General features: G+C 35.4%; 1 protein-coding gene across 1 annotated transcript; it reads right to left on the bottom strand.

Annotated features, from left to right (window-relative positions):
- Window positions 1–2,076: 2,076 nt before the first annotated feature.
- LOC128240263 (uncharacterized) lies at window positions 2,077–20,260 on the bottom strand. Its single transcript, XM_052956817.1, has 11 exons — window positions 20,170–20,260; window positions 12,104–12,300; window positions 11,186–11,312; window positions 10,681–10,903; window positions 9,092–9,657; window positions 8,582–8,690; window positions 7,957–8,180; window positions 6,061–6,178; window positions 5,670–5,855; window positions 5,292–5,325; window positions 2,077–4,650 (listed from the first exon to the last, which is right to left on the bottom strand). Exons 1-11 carry the CDS (start codon window positions 20,244–20,246, stop codon window positions 4,361–4,363), a joined length of 2,151 nt encoding a protein of 716 aa, XP_052812777.1. The 5' UTR covers window positions 20,247–20,260; the 3' UTR covers window positions 2,077–4,360.
- Between the last annotated feature and the right edge of the window lie 3,080 nt (window positions 20,261–23,340).

The raw sequence follows: 23,340 nt of genomic DNA, 5'->3' as shown, positions 1-23,340 counted from the left end.
GACAAAATGTACATATACTGTTAAGTCAGTAAAAGAGCTGTACTAACAATCAAACAGGATTCCGGCCATAGCCCAAAATAATGTTAATACCATTTTCAAAATATGTTCATTTAATATACAAAGATAAAGGAAAAACTCAGACAATGTTTAATTATATGTTTTTTGTAAACAATCTGATTAAATAAGAATATGTGAATACCTTGCAAACAACATAAAACAACTTTAAAAAAAAGTTCCAGGAAACACAAACTTTATTTGTCCAAGAATTTCCAAATGTGTGCGTGGTTCCGTCTAAGTTTGGGTCTAGGAGTAAACTGAGTTTGTGTTGAACTTATGATAGATAAACAGATATCTTTGCTACAAGGGTATGTTGCACTTTCTCTTGTTTTGATGCTCCTGAACACTTACCTATTTACGGCGGCGACGTTACTATCGACATAGATATTCCGTTCGAATTATTCACATGTATTATCTGTGAACTTGGTGAACCCTCAATCATAGTGACCAGCGACATTAACGCCCGCACACAAACTATGCGGGATATCACCCCAGATGACAATATCGACTACGTTTACAACGGTTGCGTCGACTATCCCAGTGATTCATTTAGCAGTCAGCGACGATATCGGGATGGCAAGTGTAACAAATCTTAGACATCCCTTGTTAAAATATGGTGTCCATAAGATATTCATATTTTAATTGTTCGACTAGGGAGCTTTACCTGCACGTAAACAGGGAATAAGGGGTTGAGGACTACTTTATAACACCGACAGACTAAGTTCAATACATCACAGGATTTAGAGTTGAGGACCTTTAGTTCTCGGAACTATTTTCACTAATTTGCGGACTCGAAACTTGTAATGGAAATTGATATAACTGGCGAAGATTTAGCTAGGAATTATACTTGTATTTTAAAGGGCTTATGGGAAATTAAAATCAAAAGTTGGAAAGGAAGGTTTGCATTTGCCGTAAGGTTTGACGGTCAGTCATGGAAGTGTGACTCCGAAATCGCATGCGCAAAATATTTAAAGTAAAAAAGTTTGCAAATGTTCAGTCTTAATACGTATCTAACAATAACGGTTTGACGAATACGTGCACAGCGAAACAAATACTACACAAAAGTAAAATGAGTAATAGTCTTGTAACAAATCGGGAAAAAAACGTACTTTTTTCAGGAACTGAATAAAAAATTCAGTCAAGAACCCTTACTGTAACCCTCTTATGCATGTTATAATGTTTGCTATGTTATTATCAACGCATGCCACTCAAAGAACATTTCATATATGCTATTAAGATTATATGTCCATGCATTTTGCGCATCCGAAGGATATCTTGTCAAGAGTGTATGTAATATTTATTGTTTATTTTTGGTAAAAAAAACATAACACAGAGTGTATTTGTTGGCTATGAATGTCGTTACATTTAAAGCCTAATAAATCTTATTTTTGTTATGTTAGTGTTGGTCTTCTAAACCAAGAAATCGGCAGGCCGAGCGAAAGGCGGCGTCGATTTAATGGTTTAGAAACCCAAAATAAACAATAACTATATATTTGTGTCAGTGCCAACTGCCTATACTAGGAAGCGCGCATGCGCGAAACGTTAAAACCCCCACTTAATAATACCAATTAATTACCAAATAAAAACGTGGAGGTTGTTATATTAATAGGCTTTCTAAGATCATTCAATCAGAGTTCGTCCAGCCACCCATAGGAAGAGGTATTATCATAGACACTAAGTCTATTTCGTGTATAATATTTGGTCAACAGACACTACAATGTACATCTCATTGAATCATTAAAGCCTTTTTCTTGTACCAAAATCATTTTGCAATCAAACTCCATGGGGATTAAATGCATCTGTGAAAGTCAATATTATTTGACTACACATCTGGTTGTGTACAAATTGCAAGGATAAATTCTTGTTTGACAGATCTTTGTTCTGATTTCTGATATTATCTCATTTTCATGTGAGAGAAAGTCACAAATGGGCGATAACAACAATTCGGACGCCATTGATTCCCCTGCAAACACAAAGCAAGAAGTTGAAGATGCCGAACAATAAAACAAACAAAAACAGTTTTAATGATCAACCTTTCAGCAGTTTAATTTATTTTTAAAATACTAAACAATTAAATGCATTAACATGTATAACAACATAAACACTCATGTATACTTTGAATAAAATTGTTGTTTAATTAGAATGTACTGTTACAGTACATATGGTGTTTGCATGTACATTAAGTAGGTTGAATTCAGTTCGGAAATACTCAGATGTCAGAAATACATGTATACTATCTTTTCAATATTTGTCTGTTCAAATATTACCTTCTGTTATTGTTTTGAAACAATGATAGAAATTTGATATACAAAGTAGGATAAGTCTAGTACAATTAATATTTACCACCCGATCTATTTAAACATCATTTCAGAATTATACAATCCTTTGAACAGTTATATGGTCAAGCATTGCTTTCTAAAATTGTTTGATAACTCCATCAATGATATTAATTTAACATGAAACCAAGATAGTATATGATATACAAAGTATTACATATCAACTATAATTTCAATTTATACCACCCGATGTATGTAAGAAGACAAAGTGATATAAACAATGTAAAATATATTTGTATGGTTAAATATTACGTACTGTTATTGTTTCGCAACTTCATTAGTAGTATTACTTAAATATTAAACAATGACAATATAAGATATACAAAGTAGGACAGATATGTTATTAATTGTAATGTCTACCACCCGATGTATAATAATTACTGTCAGATATACAAGAGTTTCAACAGTTGTATGACAATATTGATAATATATGATATACGAAAAAGTACATGTCTACTATAATTATAATGTCTACCACCCGATGAGTTTGATATAAACAATATTTTATACAATTGAATGGTCAATATTTAATTCTCATCATGAAAAATGGAACAACAGCAAACAAAATTCACAAAGAACACAGTGCATATATACTATATAACAAAAGTAGGTGTGTTTATCAAGGAATGTTAGGTACCGCCTTTCAACGGTCAGTAAAATGTAACTTTACTGGTGAGATAAACCAGTTTGCGTACACAACCTCACCCTTATTCCAACAATCCTGAATAAAGTACAAACCTAAATGTAATTCTTATCAAAGTATGCATTAACTTGAGGAAACTTAATAATAAAGCAAATTATGATAAACTTATAGTTGAACCCCAATTACGTCAATGATTAGGGATCCCAACTCTATCTGCAAACAAAGGAATACAATTCAGAGTTACTTATGCAAAAACTTTTCAAAGATACGATGCAGTTATTGTTTGAAACTATGAACATCACGCACAGTCTGCCTTAATAAATAAAAAATTTAAAACTGTGTGATCATAGAGTTTCAAAATAAAAAGCATCATCATACTAAAACTGAGAACAAACAAAGAAAACATAATTAAATATAAAAAACACGACATGTATTTGCTTACCTTTTCTATCAAATGATTAGTAAAATTTTAAAAGAAAAAGACGTCACACGCTTGAACATTCCTAGCAAGTCAAAAACAGTTTTAAAGATAACACGAATCTGCAAAATTTCCATAAAATCAAAGCACTGAAAATTTAGTTATGTAAGGACGCTATATTCCACCTTATATTTTGCGAGAGGAATTTATCATCATAAACAAGAAGGCAAGTACTCATCAATGTATTGCCGTTATATCCACGGTTTAAATAAAATCAAAGCAATTCATTGGGTGTCTAGATGCTGAAAACATTTCAATTTATGAATTTTCATTAAAACATCACCATAAAATCGGTATAAGCAATATTATTAGCTATCAACAATACTATGATAGTATATAGTATACTAAGTATAACATGTCTTTTATAATTTCAATGTCTCCAAAATACTGTCAGATATATACAAAATGTTCAACAGTTGTATTGTCAACTGTTACTTTTTGTTATTGCTTGACAACGTCATAAATGATATTACTTAACTATGGAAACATTATAATTAATAAAATTTATATAACACAACATTGGTGGTCATATGACATTATAAGTTCAGGCATTTTGCCCCAGAAGGTGTATATTGTCCGAGTCGTATATCCATTTTATTAACTTTCATTTTTTCGGCGATATAAATTTATCTGCAGAAAAACAGACCTAACATTTAACGTTGTTTAAAACTTCCATCTTTGAAGAAATATATTAAGCGACTGACGAAAAAACAAATTGCCTATCATTCAGGTTGCTGTCTAGATTCCTAATATTTAATTAGACAGTACTCAATTTCATCGATGACCATACAAGCATAACTATGTTTTTTATGATTTAAAAAGTGTCGTATGCTGACATGTTAACGTCTACCTTGCATTATTACCAGTTTGAAAAATGTATGGTAGAGAAGCCAGTTCGGTCCCCTCGAGTCCAACATTCAGAGACACGCTATACTCTTTGTCTGGATCCAAGCCGACAATGTCAACTGAAGTCTGCTCGCTGTTAACTTGTATCTCTCTTGTTTGTCCGTTGCCAAGGAAGACCACTAACGTTATGTCCACCCTCCAGTAGCAAGAAGGTGTTTCAGGAATATCCCAAGTGAGACGGACACCACTCGACAATCTCTCTTCAATCCGTATGTTCGTCGGTTCGAAATCTGAAATATTTGATCAAGTAAAATTAGCAGATTCTTAATTTTATTCTCAATTAGTAGTAGTAGAAGTAGTAGTAGTAGTACTAGTAGTACTAGTAGTAGTAGTAGTAGTAGTAGTAGTAGTAGAATTATAAGTAGTAGTAGTAGTTGTAGTAGTAGTAGTAGTAGTAGTAGTAGTAGTAGTAGTAGTAGTAGTAGTAGTAGTAGTAGTAGTAGTAGTAGTAGTAGCAGTTGTAGTAGTAGTAGTAGTAGTAGTAGTAGCAGTAGCAGTAGCAGTAGCAGTAGCAGTAGCAGTAGTAGTAGTAGAAGTAGAAGTTGTAGTAGTAGTAGTAGTAGTAGTAGTAGTAGTAGTAGTAGTAGTAGTAGTAGTAGTAGTAGTAGTAGTAGTGATAGTAGTAGTAGTAGTAGTAATAATAAACGTAGTAGTGGTAGTGGTAGAAGTAGTGCAAGTTGTTGATGATGTAGTAGAAGTAGTAGTAGTGGTAATAGTGGTCGTATTACTATTGGTGGTAGTAAAAATGTAGTGGAAGTATTATGGTATAACTTATTTATATGTATTATTGATATAGAAAAAGGTAGGCAAAATTAACTTGCTGGAAGGCTGAAAACAGTATTTGTTTCTTTTCAAAAAGTGTTTAACTTACATTCAAGTCCATATAATCTATTCAAGTTTGTAATCTGCAAAGAAATAATAATATAGAATCAATTCATTATATTTTAATTCCTTAAGCGGTTTCATAGGCATTTAAATACTAAATTATTTTTTTTTTATTATAACTTACTGTTTCTGATAACATAGTATATTATTGAAAGGCTATCACACTTTAAATTGAATCACAACGCACAATGCCTAACATGTGCAAAACAATTCAATTTGTAAACTAAATGCATGTTCAAAAACATTTCGAATTGCTGTATGTAAGTGAGCACTTAATGTTGTCATTTAAAGTTTAGCATGTAACCTTGTAATATTAACTCTTCTTTCTAAAAAATGTATTTTTTTTCTAAAATTCGGTAATTACCGTCAAGTTGAATGTTCTTGAAAGCAAAGCCTGGTTGTACGTGGTAACTTGTAATGTGCCCGATTTGTTGAGGTCTTCCTTTGGGACGAGAAACCAGCAGTTGTCAAGGTCAATCGTTTGTTGAATGCGGTAACACACCTCCAGAACACAGTTGCACGATGGGTCTTTGTCACAGATTCCTGCAGTCTGTAAAGTAACAGCAACACAATCAGTTCACATTTGTTAACATAGATTTTATAGTAGGTGTTATTTAAACATAATAATGTCTTTAGGTCGTCTTTAGTTCACTTTTGACTAAGTTAACAATTTTAATGAAGCCGATAGTTGTTATGTTTCTCTGCATCCGATCGGGACATGAACTATTAATTCGGCACTAGCTAAAATAACTTACGTCGTTTCTATTCGCTGAGACAGAGTGTATTTTCTTCGGTGTAGAACTGTTTCCGACATAAAGAGTCATTTGCAACTTATGAACACCACTTGCGTCGTCAGATGCTTGAAATGTTACTCTTAAAAATATTGAAATACTTAAATAATTGATTATCGAACATCCAATGTGAATATTTAGTTATTCTGGCCCTTGTATTATCAGGTAAAACAATACATTAGCTTCGTTTATGGCGGAGGCTTCGTCAGTGGTATTCGGATCGAGCAAAGTATTTCAAACTTGCTTTATATATGGGACTTATACCTTTAACGTTGCACATGTTAAGCTTAATTATTTGTTGCGATACAGTTCCTGATTAGTAGGGATTGAACATCGGACAAAAGTCATTATCGATCATCGAAAATAATCAAACGAGCCATTTCGATCATTCATCGATTATATAATCGAAACTGAACAAGTGAATGAATTAAAAAATGTAACCAAGGACATACTGATTTGTACATAGTTGAATAAAAAGTGATATGTTATATCTTCTCTTTGTGTTATGTATGTTTAAATATATTTGATAAACCATGAAATCTTTAATAAGAAAATCACCACATTTAGCAAAAAAAACATTTATCTAGAAAAAAGACTCTTTTCAATGTCAATACTCTTTACCGGAAAACAAGTTATCAAAATCAAAAGTATCAACCATAAACTGACTACATGGAGTCTAAACTCTTGACATACAAGAGTCAATTCAACATTACGATTGCTTACTTTAGCAATCATAATCATGTGTATAACACATAATGATTCTGATATAAACCATTCAGAACAAGATATTAGAACTTAGGTCAATAACCAAAGCTGAACATGTTTACTTTCAAAGAAATCAGGCAAACTTACTAAAACAGCCTTTATCATAATAAATTTTATAACAAATGGCAAATAAAAACAAGGTGAAACTGCTTTAATTTCAACAGCACCTACCAAATACCAGTTTAACTTTAAACAATTTTCCAACTTTAAAATCTATAGATCATTTCACATCTGTCATTAATTATTACAGTCATGCAGGCACCAATACTGAGCCATGTTGGTTTTCTTAACCCGAATTACTTCCAGAAAATCGACCGTGTATTGCCAGGGGAATCAGAAAGATCACGCCCTTCGTTAATTGCTGCCATTTAGAAATGAAATTGCGAAAGTTAACTCCCAAATTGGAGCACTTCGGCCATTTTCCATCAAAAACAAAACTCGGATGTATGCCGGTTCATTAGTAAAAGTAGTTCGTTATATTATTATTAATAATAATAATAATAATAATAATAATAATAATAATAATAATAATAATAATTGATTGTAGTGTTTTAACGTGAGTTTGTATTACTAATTTTAAATTGATTCCCAGTGAAGGTGTTATCGCTTACTTATTCAGATCCCTTAGAGTAAAATCCTTAGGCTTAAATGCTTAATTGAAATAAGTATGCGATCCAATTGCAGCATAGTTAAATGTAAAGAACTCTGACATTTTAAACCGTGCATATACTTCCGAGGGTGTCTTCAATCGAAAATTACCGAGGTGCTCCGATTGTTAACTCCCCTTATTTATATCTGCCGTATATGTTAGTACCGTTACCTGTTAATATATAGAATACACGTACATGTCCAAACACAAAACAACGGTTACTTCCCTTTGCTATACATAGCGACAAGCGATTAAGGATTTATATAATACATTATCGCCGACTTCGGACGTAAATAATCGACTTTCGATTATATTCGATCATCATTTAATCCCTACTGATTAGCTGATTAAATTGAAAGACAACTATGTTGATATACTCAAGATTACTTTGTTTAAAATTGTTGTGTGTTTACGTATCAATTGAAAAAATCAGTTAAAATACTTACCTCGATGTAAACGTATATGTCCCCATTTGAACGTTTTCCTCTAAAAGCTCATCTGAGATTCTCGGTGGTGTGTTGTCAAAATGAACTTCAGTGTAATCAACAGCCGTATTGTTCATGACGTCAGTCGCACGCAGCCAAACCCTAACGTGATTCCCATCGTCGAGTTGCTCCCAGAAAACATAACTCTCCTCCAATGGTATTTGCTCCCATTTCGATACTGGAATCTAAATGGCTACTCGTTTGATGATTTTGTTATTTGTAATGAATATTTCAGACAATTTCACCTGCAAAAGCCTTATTGTGGTGTTTGTTACATACGGATAATGATCCCTCTAATCAAAGAGTATTCAAGAAAATATCACCAGAATCTTGAAGTTCGTAAATTATTAAGTCAACGTCACAAGTAAAATATACCATTTATATTTAAAATCAAATATACTTAGTCTGAACTAACCAATGACTAAATATTTAGAAAACATATATTATATAAACCATTTAGAAATGTCGCTGAGAAAAAGCGATCGTACGATACGTCCGTTGACAAGATGATGCTTATCTCAAGAAAAACTAAGAAAACTATGTATATGTATAAAACTAATCCTCGTACACAAAAACTATAACAAACCTGTCTGTCGTTTGTAAAGACACGATTTAGTTCAAATTTGACCAGTCCATGTTTATTAGGTATCGCCTTTAATGTTCTATCGCCCTCGTTGTCATCGATAGCAACGTATCTGAAACAGATATCACGAGAAAGTGTAATCTTTTATGCAACCGATCACTATTTGAGGCACACTCTTATGGCGATTTACAAGTGACAGTAGTGCTAGTTTTTTTCCAAGAAGACTGAATTTTGAATTGTATTAGCTTGCACAGATTAACTAAGTATGCAATGAGGAAAGTATAATAATTATTGTGATGTTGTTTTATGCAGTATAAGGCTGCACTTTTACACTCAACATATATCATTAAAATAGTTAGTTTTTTTTCTAAAATGGGTGTTTTTTTTCTTTAGACTATTAGATAGGTCTTCAAATCTCAGATTAAAGTTAAACAAAGAAACGATTTTGTTTGGCTTATACAAATTCTTTTTTCTAAAATGTTCCGTTTCGTTTGTTAATATTGATGAATTTACTTTGTGCTTCTCAGAACTCCATCATCTTCAAAGTCTTGGAATTGTGTCGGGAAAGGTAGTACTTTATTTAGCAATTTTCCATCGTTGTGTAATTTATTTATAAAGTGATTTTCCCAGTTGATTTCAATCCGTGATTTTGAATCCGTTTCAGATGTTTGCCACATAAAACCAGTTTCCTTAACAGCACTGACAATATATAAGCCTCCGTCTCCAACAACTATCTGTTCAACATCTTCAGCGTCTGGCAATTTCGTAAGAAGACCAGGTTTCGTAATTGTTATTTCAGACGAGTCGTCAAACAAGACCAGGCGCCTTGAAGTCTTTGAATTGTTAGACGTATCGGTGGCTGTCAGTAACACGGAAAACATCCCCGACCTCGGAGGAGTAAATGTCGGAAATTCGACGTTGTTGGTATTATTTTCAGTGTAGGTGAAAACTGGAGACAGTGGATTTAGTTCAATGAGCTCATCATGAATGTTTGGCTCAAGGAGATATGCCTCAAGTCTGTATTCAAAAAGTCCAGAAAGATCGTCGAACCATCCAGACCATTTAGGAGTAATGGGATTCTGATATATGGTTCAATGGATTATTATAAACTCCCTTTATATAATAGGCGACAAGCAGGAATAGGTTTTTATGTAATATTTTAGTATTCTTTTAAATTGTCATTATTTTTACCATGGCATTTACGGCAAACTATGACGGCATATTTACTATGTAGTATATTTATGCTTGTCGCGAATAATATACGAGGAATCACAAACTCATGTTAATTGCTATACAGATCATTTCATAAGGTATATTGTGTTGATGTAATATACTTACGGAAATTTCTACATTCGATGACGTCATACTTTAAACCTCAAATGCAATTCTGATATGGATAGTTACTTCCCAATAATATGTGATATTTTTTAAGAACTTTATAAAATCTGAAATTTCTTTTATGTGTTATTAAAAAATAATATGTATAGACGGGCAGAAATAGAACCGATTACGATAGTTTGAAAGTTGCGTAATGTGTGTTGTTTTGATTTATAACGTCTCTTGTTACATATTTGATTGACCTTTATACTGGTGCATTTAAACATGGTCTTTTTTAGGTTTAAGGCTTATGTGCTTGCCTCTGTGTTTTCTTAAGGCATACACGGTTATTACTCCGATCACTGTATAAAAGGTTTAGGACAGAGGATTAATTCGAATCGAGTGGATTATTCAGATTCGGATTCTGAAGAAAAAAACACGAGAGTCGAATACGACATTTCTGGATCAAAACACAGTGCTAATAACCCTTCAATGATATACATTACTTTCTTAAATCACTTAAATGACCAATTATTTCATAATATATGTTTTTAAAGACTCACTGTTTGTTATTTGACGTCATATAATTCAGTGCTATTTGTTATTATGTGACGTTAGCAGAGAGGAATATGGCCGTGTGGCACTTGGATGAAATAAGGACTACCGCTTTGTGTGATATGTATTGCGTGTGGATTTATGATGGAAATATACTAAATAGTATATATACCGACATTTAGGCATCTAAAAATCTATTAAAGGCAACAAAGTCATGCAATTGGCATTACCTTAGTAAAATCTTCATCGACTGTGATTGGTTCTTCTCCGGGTATACACGTTCTTCCAGAGTCTTGTTCGGAACAATGCTTTGGAGCTACAAAGTCAAATTTAAACTCCACCGTTTCCGACACTGTATGGCCATTATATACATCGGTTCTGTAAAATCTATTTGTGTTGATGTTGTGCAAGTACCGGAACCCACCACTTTTCACGTTAAAAGTCACTGTAAAGCTGCGGAAATATCAACAAAGTTAGCATTTGTATTACTGTATCAAACGTCAGTATGAACATGTATTCAACTATAACTATTAAATTTATTTTCAAGCTTGACAAGTGTGTTTTTGACTTTTGTTTCTCAATATCTGCATTTTATATATCAACGGGCCAAAGTGGATTTTGCATTTTCCTTAGTATATTAGTAAATAAATTATAATATACTTGTAGCTCTCAATTGTTAGAAAATGAGTCAATAAAATCGAAAGTCAGACATAAGCCTTACAGAAAAATACTTACTTGTCTCCATGTTCAATACTGAATATGTAGTCTCTTTGTGTAAGGGTGAAGTTCAAATCAAACAATGGGTTTATGTTTGAGACTTGACTGCATGTGAATGTGTGATCGTAAGCGAGGAATGAGATGCCTAAAAGTAAAATTACGTAAAAGTTTTAGAGTATAAAACTATCGGACATAATCATTGTCCAAACATACTGTGTTACTTATGGTGGCTGTTTTCTGCATTATGCAATTGTTATCGCGGCGAAAAGGCGAAACTGAGTAAATCCGCCACATGGAGGGGCAAAAATGCGAAAACGCTACAAGTGGCTTGACGAAAATTGGTATGGCATACAAATGAAGCGGTATGATTCCGTTTGTTAAATGTAAAATTGCGCTCAGTGGCAATGCAAAAAATATAGCCAATATCGCCCGGTAAAATTGCGAAATAAAAATACAGCGCATTTTTACGCCGCCACTTTCATTTTTTGGCATTTTCACTTCGTGAATTGGTGCGATTAAGCCCCAAAACCTGGTGCATTTCCGCATGTTCGCCTTTCGGTAGGCATGCAAATGCAGCGGAATGATTTAATTTAATACCGCGAATACCGCCACATTGGGGGGGGGGGGGCAAGATGCAAAAATGCGCCAAGTGTCAGAGGTAAAAAGCATAAATACCGCAAGTGGCGGGGATAATATGCGGCAAGTCGCCAAGCGAAAATGGGAAATACTAATGCAAAACATTTCGCCGCCTCTTTGCGTATTTTTGTATCCGCCAATCGGTTCATTTTCGCCCCTCCACTCGGCACCTGTTCGCTTTTCGGAACGCATGGAAATACAACGAAATAACTTGTCTTGATACCGCGAAAACCCGCCACATTAAGGGGCTTAATATTAAATATGTTTATCACTTGCAACATTAATAAATGGTTTCCATACCACTTTGGTCCTTGTTTTCTTTACTATGAATGATATGGGCGTTGCTATCAACGATTCCAAAACCTGATTTGGAAACATAATTTTCCAAGGGGAAGGTCGTTTCCGTCGGTTCAAATATGGCTTGAAGTTTGAAATTGAAATAATTGAAGTTTTCCTGATTACTCCATATTGGCGCATTGGTTGTAGCACACGGCGCACTGCGAAATAAAGATAACATAACATTGGTTGTAACACACGGCGCACTGCGAAAAAAGGGTAACATAAAATTGGTTGTAGCACAAGGCGCACTGCGTAATAAAGATAACATACCATTGGTTGTAGAACACGGCGTACTGCGAAATAAAGATAACATAACATTGGTTGTAGCACAAGGCACACTGCGTAATAAAGATAACATAACATTGGTTGTAGCACAAGGCGCACTGCGTAATAAAGATAACAAAACATTGGCTGTAGCACACGGCGCACTGCGAAATAAAGATAACATAATATTGGTTGTAGCACACGGCGCACTGCGAAATAAAGATAACATAACATTGGTTGTAGCACACGGCGCACTGCGAAATAAAGATAACATAACATATATTGTAGCACACGGCGCACTGCGAAATAAAGATAACATAACATTGGTTGTAGCACATGGCGCTCTGAGTAATAAAGATAACATAGCATTGGTTGTAGCACACGGCGCACTGCGAAATAAAGTTAACAAAACATTGGTTGTAGCACATGGCACACTGTGTAATAAAGGTAACATAACATTAGATGTAGCACGCGGCGCACTGCAAAATAAAGATAAAATAACATTGGTTGTAGCACATGGCACACTGCGCAATTAGGGTAACATAACATTGGCTGTCGCATACGGCGTACTGCGAAATAAAGATAACATTCCATTGGCTGTAGCACACGGCGCACTGCGAAATAAAGATAACATAATATTGGTTGTAACACACGGCGCACTACGAAATAAGGGTAACATAACATTGGTTGTAGCACACGGCGCACTGCGTAATAAAGATAACATAACATTGGTTGTAGCACACGGCGCACTGCGTAATAAAGATAACATAACATTGGTTGTAGCACACGGCGCACTGTGTAATAAACGTAACATAACATTGGTTGTAGCACACGGCGCAATGCGTAATAAAGGTATTAAACATTGGCTGTAGCACACGGCGCACTGCGTAATAAAGGTAACAAAACATTGGCTGTAGCACACGGCGCTATGCGTAATTAAGGTAATATAACATCAGCTGTAGCACAAGGCGTGCTGCGTAATAAAGGTAATATAACATCAGTTGAAGCACACGGCGCACTGCGTAATAAAGGTAATATAACATCAGTTGAAGCACAAGGCGCACTGCGTAATAAAGGTAATATAACATCAGTTGAAGTACACGACGCACTGCGTAATAAAGGTAATATAACATCAGTTGAAGCACACGGCGCACTGCGTAATAAAGGTAATATAACATTGGTTGAAGCACACGGCGCACTGCGCAATAAAGGTAATATAACATTGGTTGTAGCACACGGCGCACTGCGTAATAAAGGTAATATAGCATCAGTTCAAGCACACGGCGTGCTGCGTAATAAAGGTAATATAACATCAGTTGAAACACACGGCGCACTGCGTAATAAAGGTAATATAACATCAGTTGAAGCACACGGCGCACTGCGTAATAAAGGTAATATAACATCAGCTGTAGCACACGGCGCACTGCGTAATAAAGGTAATATAACATCAGTTGTAGCAGACGGCGCACTGCGTAATAAAGGTAATATAACATCAGTTGTAGCACACGGCGCACTGCGTAATAAAGGTAATATAACATCAGTTGAAGCACACGCCGCACTGCGTAATAAAGGTAATATAGCATTGGGTGAAACACACGGCGCACTGCGTAATAAAGGTAATATAACATTGGTTGTAGCACACGGCGCACTGCGTAATAAAGGTAGTATAACATCAGCTGTAGCACACGGCGCACTGCGTAATAAAGGTAATATAACATCAGTTGAAGCACACGGCGCACTGCGTAATAAAGGAAGTATAACATCAGTTGTAGCAGACGGCGCAATGCGTAATAAAGGTAATATAACATTGCATGTAACAGACGGCGCACTGTGTAATAAAGGTAATATAACATTGGATGTAGCACACGCGCACTGCGAAATAAAGGTAATATAACATCAGTTGTAGCACACGGCGCAATGCGTAATAAAGGTAATATAACATTGGATGTAGCAGACGGCGCACTGTGTAATAAAGGTAATATAACATCAGTTGTAGCACACGGCGCACTGTGTAATAAAGGTAATATAACATTGGTTGTAGCACACGGCGCACTGTGTAATAAAGGTAATATAACATTGCATGTAGCAGACGGCGCACTGTGTGATAAAGGTAATATAACATTGGATGAAACACACGGCGCACTGCGTAATAAAGGTAATATAACATTGGATGTAGCACACGGCGCACTGTTTAATAAAGGTAATATGACATTGGTTGTAGCGCACGGCGCACTGCGTAATAAAGGTAATATAACATTGGTTGTAGCACACGGCGCACTGTGTAATAAAGGTAATATAACATTGGTTGTAGCACACGGCGCACTGCGTAATAAAGGTAATATAGCATTGGATATAGCACACGGCGCACTGCGTAATAAAGGTAATATAACATCAGTTGAAGCACACGGCGCACTGCGTAATAAAGGTAATATAACATCAGTTGAAGCAGACGGCGCACTGCGTAATAAAGGTAATATAACATTGGATGTAGCACACGGCGCACTGCGTAATAAAGGTAATATAACATCAGTTGAAGCAGACGTCGCACTGCGTAATAAAGGTAATATAACATTGGTTGTAGCACACGGCGCACTGCGTAATAAAGGTAATATAACATCAGTTGAAGCAGACGGCGCACTGCGTAATAAAGGTAATATAACATTGGTTGTAGCACACGGCGTGCTGCGTAATAAAGGTAATATAACATTGGTTGTAGCACACGGCGCACTGCGTAATAAAGGTAATATAACATCAGTTGAAGCAGACGGCGCACTGCGTAATAAAGGTAATATAGCATCAGTTGAAGCACACGGCGCACTGCGTAATAAAGGTATTATAACATCAGCTGTAGCACACGGCGCACTGCGTAATAAAGGTAATATAACATCAGTTGAAGCACACGGCGCACTGCGTAATAAAGGTAATATAACATCAGTTGTAGCAGACGGCGCACTGCGTAATAAAGGTAATATAGCATTGGTTGTAGCACACGGCGCACTGCGTAATAAAGGTAATATAACATCAGTTGAAGCAGACGGCGCACTGCGTAATAAAGGTAATTTAGCATTGGTTGTAGCACACGGCGCACTGCGTAATAAAGGTAATATAACATCAGTTGTAGCAGACGGCGCACTGCGTAATAAAGGTAATTTAGCATTAGTTTTAGCACACGGCGCACTGCGTAATAAAGGTAATATAGCACTGGTTGAAGCACACGGCGCACTGCGTAATAAAGGTAATAAAACATTGGTTGTAGCACACGGCGCACTGCGTAATAAAGGTAATATAACATCAGTTGTAGCAGACGGCGCACTGCGTAATAAAGGTAATATAACATTGGTTGTAGCACACGGCGCACTGCGTAATAAAGGTAATATAACATCAGTTGTAGCAGACGGCGCACTGCGTAATAAAGGTAATATAGCATTGGTTGAAGCACACGGCGCACTGTGTAATAAAGGTAATATAACATTGGTTGTAGCACACGGCGCACTGCGTAATAAAGGTAATATAGCATTGGATATAGCACACGGCGCACTGCGTAATAAAGGTAATATAGCATTGGTTGTAGCACACGGCGCACTGCGTAATAAAGGTAATATAACATCAGTTGAAGCACACGGCGCACTGTGTAATAAAGGTAATATAGCATCAGTTGAAGCACACGGCGCACACGGCGCACTGCGTAATAAAGGTAATATAACATCAGTTGAAGCACACGGCGCACTGCGTAATATAGGTAATATAACATCATTTGAAGCACACGGCGCACTGCGTAATAAAGGTAATATAGCATCAGTTGAAGCCCACGGCGCACTGCGTAATAAAGGTAATATAACATCAGTTGAAGCACACGGCGCACTGTGTAATAAAGGTAATATAGCATCAGTTGAAGCACACGGCGCACTGTGTAATAAAGGTAATATAACATCAGTTGAAGCACAAGGCGCACTGCGTAATAAAGGTAATATAGCATCAGTTGAAGCACACGGCGCACTGCGTAATAAAGGTAATATAACATCAGTTGAAGCACACGGCGCACTGCGTAATAAAGGTAATATAGCATCAGTTGAAGCACACGGCGCACTGCGTAATAAAGGTAATATAACATCAGTTGAAGCACACGGCGCACTGCGTAATAAAGGTAATATAACATTGGTTGAAGCACACGGCGCACTGCTTAATAAAGGTATTATAACATTGGTTGTAGCACACGGCGCACTGCGTAATAAAGGTAATATAACATCAGCTGTAGCACACGGCGCACTGCGTAATAAAGGTAATATAACATTGGTTGTAGCACACGGCGCACTGCGTAATAAAGGTAATATAGCATCAGTTGAAGCACACGGCGCACTACGTAATAAAGGTAATATAGCATCAGTTGAAGCACACGGCGCACTGCGTAATAAAGGTAATATAGCATCAGTTGAAGCACACGGCGCAATGCGTAATAAAGGTAATATAACATCAGTTGAAGCACACGGCGCACTGCGTAATAAAGGTAATATAACATTGGTTGTAGCACACGGCGCACTGCGTAATAAAGGTAATATAACATCAGTTGAAGCACACGGCGCACTGCGTAATAAAGGTAATATAACATCAGTTGAAGCACATGGCGCACTGCGTAATAAAGGTAATATAACATTGGTTGTAGCACACGGCGCACTGCGTAATAAAGGTAATATAACATTGGTTGAAGCACACATGCGCACTGCGTAATAAAGGTAATATAACATCAGCTGTAGCACACGGCGCACTGCGTAATAAAGGTAATATAACATTGGTTGAAGCACACGGCGCACTGCGTAATAAAGGTAATATAACATCAGTTGTAGCACACGGCGCACTGCGTAATAAAGGTAATATAACATTGGTTGTAGCGAAAGGTGTACTGTGTATAAAAGGTAACATAACATTGGCTGAACCACACAGCGCGCTGCGTGATAAAGTTAACATAACATTGGATGTAGTACACGGCACACTGTGTATTGAATGTATAATAACATTGGATGTAGCACACGGCACACTGAGTGATTAAGGTAACATAAAATTGGTTGCAGCACACGGCGCGCAGCGGAAATAAGGTAAAATAATAGTGGTTGTAGCACACGGCGTCATTCGTTATATAGGTAAAATAACATCAGTTGTAGCACACGGTGCGCAGCGTAATAATGGTAACATAACATTGGTTGTATTACACGGCGCAATGCGTTATATAGGTAACATAACATTGGTTGTAGAACACGGCACACTGCGTTATAGAGGTTACATAACATCAGTTGTAACACACGGCGCAATGCGTTATATAGGATACATAACATCAGTTGTAGCACACGACGCAATGTGTTATATAGGTTACATAACATCAGTTGTATTACACGGCGTAATGCGTTATAAAGGTTACATAACATCAGTTGTAACACACGGCGCAATGCGTTATATAGGATACATAACATCAGTTGTAACACACGACGCAATGTGTTATATAGGTTACATAACATCAGTTGTATTACACGGCGTAATGCGTTATAAAGGTTACATAACATCAGTTGTAACACACGACGCAATGTGTTATATAGGTTACATAACATCTGTTGTAACACACGGCGCAATGCGTTATATAGGTTACATAACATCAGCTGTAGTACACGGCGCAATGCTTTATTTATATAGGTTACATAACATCAGTTGTAGTACACGGCGTAATGCGTTATAAAGGTTACATAACATCAGTTGTAACACACGACGCAATGTGTTATATAGGTTACATAACATCAGTTGTATTACACGGCGTAATGCGTTATAAAGGTTACATAACATCAGTTGTAACACACGACGCAATGTGTTATATAGGTTACATAACATCTGTTGTAACACACGGCGCAATGCGTTATATAGGTTACATAACATCAGCTGTAGCACACGGCGCAATGCGTTATATAGGTTACATAACATCAGCTGTAGTACACGACGCAATGCGTTATAGATGTTTCATTACATTTGTTGTAGAACACGGCGCACTGCGTTATAGAGTTTACGTAACATCAGTTGTAACACACGGCGCAATGCGTTATATAGGTTACATAACATCAGCTGTAGCACACGACGCAATGCGTTATATAAGTTACATAACATCAGCTGTAACACACGGCGCAATGCGTTATATAGGTTAAATAAGATTGGTTGAAGCACACGGCGCAATGCGTTATATAGGTTACATAAGATTGGTTGTAGCACACGGCGCAATGCGTTATATAGGTTACATAACATTGGTTGTAGCACACGACGCAATGCGTTATATAGGTTACATAACATCAGCTGTAGCACACGGCGCAATGCGTTATATAGGTTACATAAGATTGGCTGTAGCACACGGCGCAATGAGTTATATAGGTTACATAACATTGGTTGTAGCACACGGCGCAATGCGTTATATAGGTTACATAAGATTGGTTGTAGCACACGACGCAATGCGTTATATAGGTTACATAACATCAGCTGTAGCACACGACGCAATGCGTTATATAGGTTACATAAGATTGGCTGTAGCACACGACGCAATGAGTTATATAGGTTACATAAGATTGGTTGTAGCACACGGCGCAATGAGTTATATAGGTTACATAAGATTGGCTGTAGCACACGGCGCAATGCGTTATATAGGTTACATAACATTGGTTGTAGCACACGACGCAATGCGTTATATAGGTTACATAACATCAGCTGTAGCACACGACGCAATGCGTTATATAGGTTACATAAGATTGGTTGTAGCACACGGCGCAATGAGTTATATAGGTTACATAACATTGGTTGTCGCACACGGCGCATTGCGTTAAATAGGATACATAACATCAGTTGTAACTCACGGCGCACTGTTTAATAAAGGTAACATAGCATTGGTTGTAGCACACGGCGCAATGCGTAATAAAGGTATTAAACATTGATTGTAGCACACGGCGCACTGTGAAATAAAGATAACAAAACATTGGCTGTAGCACACGGCGCCCTGCATAATAAATGTAACAAAACATTGGAATGTTTGATGAATTATATTAATGTAATTAACATGTTTTGCTAAGTTTTATGAAGGCACTAAATGTCAACCATTAGTTAGATTGACGAATACTAATTCTCTGGAATGTTTGAGGAAACCCGGTCGAAATGTTCGAAATTTCATTAAATCTAAACAAAATTAGATCATGGACATACTACTGTTTTCAAATAAAATAAGCAAATGTGCTCGTACATCAGTTAAACAAAGCTCGATCTTTCGCACAGCTGTGACAGTCCACTTGTACCGCCTCAGCGGAGGCTTCGGGCAGTCAATTCGACCTCTTCTAAGAATTTCGTTTGTAAACGCGCGGTTTTTTGAGAGCGATAGTAAAGGCTACGGTTTAATTAGCCGGTTGACGCGAAACCAATGCTTTGCGGGATAATGAGCCTGTCTCTTCAAAGGTAAATGCAATGAGATACGCAAAATAATACGCCATTGATGTGACGGCGGCAGTCGGTGTATTTCGTTGATGTTTGAAATCAAATTGCATGTCATAGATGTAGCACTTCATTCAAAAATCACTTAATGGTTTGTGCGCAAAAGCCAATATAAACACCACGATACAAACAGTAACCTCAAACCGTACGGTGCATGTTAATTATTTAAAAATAAACACTGAAAACAGTTTATCTATATATATATATATATATATATAAATAGTCTTAAAACGTAAACATGTTAAAAACAACACCTAACATACTTCATGTAGAAGAGGTTCTTCAAATCGGTTCGTCTGTCATCCTTCAAAGTTACATCGCAGGAAAGCAATTTTGGCATGTTTGTTCCGTTCGTAACTGCAGCAACGTGGAAGTTTTTTGGTCGTAATGGCAGTTTATTCATAGTTTTGCCATTATAGTGTTAGTTATGCAGTCATCACATGTATTACTACTAAGCAATATTCATCATATGTATTACTATTAAGCAATATTCATCACGTGTATTACTACTAAGCAATATTCATACTATGTATTACAACTAAGCAATATGCATTATATGCATTTCTACTAAGCAATATTCATCATATGTATAGCTACTAAGCAACATTCATCATATGTATAGCTACTAAGCAATATTCATCTCATGTATTACTACTAAGCAATACTCATCACGTGTATTACTACTAAGCAATAGTCATACTATGTATTACAACTAAGCAAAAGTCATACTATGTATTAGAACTAAGCAATAGTCATACTATGTATTACTACTAAGTCATAGTAATACTATGTATTACAACTAAGCAATAGTCATACTATGTATTACAACTAAGCAATAGTCATACTATGTATTACTACTAAGTCATAGTAATACTATGTATTACAACTAAGCAATAGTCATACTATGTATTACAACTAAGCAATAGTCATACTATGTATTACTACTAAGTCATAGTAATACTATGTATTACAACTAAGCAATGGTCATACTATGTATTACAACTAAGCAATAGTCATACTATGTATTAGAACTAAGCAATAGTCATACTATGTCTTACTACTAAGTCATAGAAATACTATGTATTACAACTAAACAATAGTCATACTACGTATTACTACTAAGCAATAGTCAAGAAATGGTCATACTATGTTAGCAACTGAGCAATAGTCATACTATGTATTACTACTAAGCAATAGTTATACTATGTATTACAATAAAGGAATGGTCATAGTATGTATTACAACTTAGCAATGGTCATCCTATGTATTACAACTGAGCAATAGTCATACTATGTATTACAACTAAGCAATAGTCATACTATGTATTACAACTTAGCAATGGTCATACTATGTATTACAACTTAGCAATGATCATACTATGTATTACAACTAAGCAACAGTCATACTATGTATTACAACTTAGCAATGGTCATACTATGTATTACAACTTAGCAATGGTCATACTATGTATTACAACTGAGCAATAGTCATACTATGTATTACAACTAAGCAATAGTCATACTATGTATTACAACTTAGCAATGGTCATACTATGTATTACAACTTAGCAATGGTCATACTATGTATTACAACTAAGCAATAGTCATACTATGTATTACAACTAAGCAATAGTCATACTATGTATTACAACTAAGCAATAGTCATACTATGTATTACAACTAAGCAATAGTCATACTATGTATTACAACTAAGCAATAGTCATACTATGTATTACAACTTAGCAATGGTCATACTATGTATTACAACTTAGCAATGGTCATACTATGTATTACAACTGAGCAATAGTCATACTATGTATTACAACTTAGCAATAGTCATACTATGTATTACTAATAAGCAATGGTCATACTATGTATTACAACTAAGCAATAGTCATACTATGTATTACAACTGAGCAATAGTCATACTATGTATTACAACTGAGCAATAGTCATACTATGTATTACAACTTAGCAATGGTCATACTATGTATTACAACTTAGCAATGGTCACATACGTATTTCAACTTAGCAATAGTCATACTATGTATTACAACTGAGCAAAAGTCATACTATGTATTACAACTGAGCAATAGTCATACTATGTATTACAACTTAGCAATAGTCATACTATGTATTACTACTAAGCAATGGTCATACTATGTATTACAACTAAGCAATAGTCATACTGCTTATAACAACTTAGCAATAGTCATACTATGTATTACAACTTAGCAATGGTCATACTATGTATTACAACTAAGCAATAGTCATACTGCGTATTACAACTAAGCAATAGTCATACTGCGTATTACAACTAAGCAATAGTCATACTATGTATTACTACTAAGCAATAGTCATACTATGTATTACAACTAAGAAATAGTCATAATTTGTATTACTACTAAGCAATAGTTAAGCAATGGTCATACTATGTAAAACAACTGAGCAATAGTCATGCTATGTATTATTACTAAGTAATAATCATACTATGTATTACAACTAAGCAATAGTCATACTATGTATAACAACTGAGAAATAGTCATACTATGTATTACAACTAAGCAATGGTCATACTATGCAAAACAACTGAGTAATAATCATGTTATGTATTACAATTAAGCAATGGTCATACTATGCATTACTACTAAGTAATATTCATACTATGTATTACAACTAAGCAATAGTCATACTACGTATTACAACTAAGCAATAGTCATACTATGTATTACTACTAAGCAATAGTCATACTATGTAATACAACTAAGCAATGGTCATACTATGAATTAAAACTAAGCAACAGTCATACTGTGTATTACAACTAAGCAATGGTCATACTATGTATTACAACTTAGCAATGGTCATACTATGTATTACAACTAAGCAATAGTCATACTAAGTATTACTACTAAGCAATAGTCATACTATGTATTACTACTAAGCAATAGTCATACTATGTATTACAACTAAGCAATAGTCATACTATGTATTACTACTAAGCAATGGTCATACTATGTATTACAAGTAAGCAATGGTCATACTATGTATTACAACTTTGCAATGGTCATACTATGTATTACAACTGAGCAATAGTCGTACTATGTATTACAACTTAGCAATAGTCATACTACGTATTACAACTAAGCAATAGTCTTACTACGTATTACTACTAAGCAATAGTCATACTATATATTACAACTAAGCAATAGTAATACTATGTATTACTACTAAGCAATAGTCATACTATGTATTACTACTAAGCAATAGTCATACTATGTATTACAACTAAGCAATAGTCATACTATGTATTACTACTAAGCAATGGTCATACTATGTATTACAAGTAAGCAATGGTCATACTATGTATTTACAACTTAGCAATGGTCATACTATGTATTACAACTGAGCAATAGTCATACTATGTTTTACAACTTA

The sequence above is a fragment of the Mya arenaria genome, chromosome 7 (genome assembly GCF_026914265.1).
Source record: "Mya arenaria isolate MELC-2E11 chromosome 7, ASM2691426v1".
Taxonomy (NCBI): domain Eukaryota; kingdom Metazoa; phylum Mollusca; class Bivalvia; order Myida; family Myidae; genus Mya; species Mya arenaria.
Note: the sequence above shows the minus strand (reverse complement) of the source record. Positions and strands in the feature narration are given on the sequence as shown.

Coding starts and splice junctions, on each gene's coding strand:
- LOC128240263 (XM_052956817.1), bottom strand. CDS start 20,246: ATGCCAAAATTGCTTTCCTGCGATGTAACTTTGAAGGATGACAGACGA. Junction 6,179..7,956: donor ACATATACGTTTACATCGAG/GTAAGTATTTTA, acceptor AATATTTTTAAG/AGTAACATTTCAAGCATCTG. Junction 4,651..5,291: donor TAGATTATATGGACTTGAAT/GTAAGTTAAACA, acceptor CAAATATTTCAG/ATTTCGAACCGACGAACATA.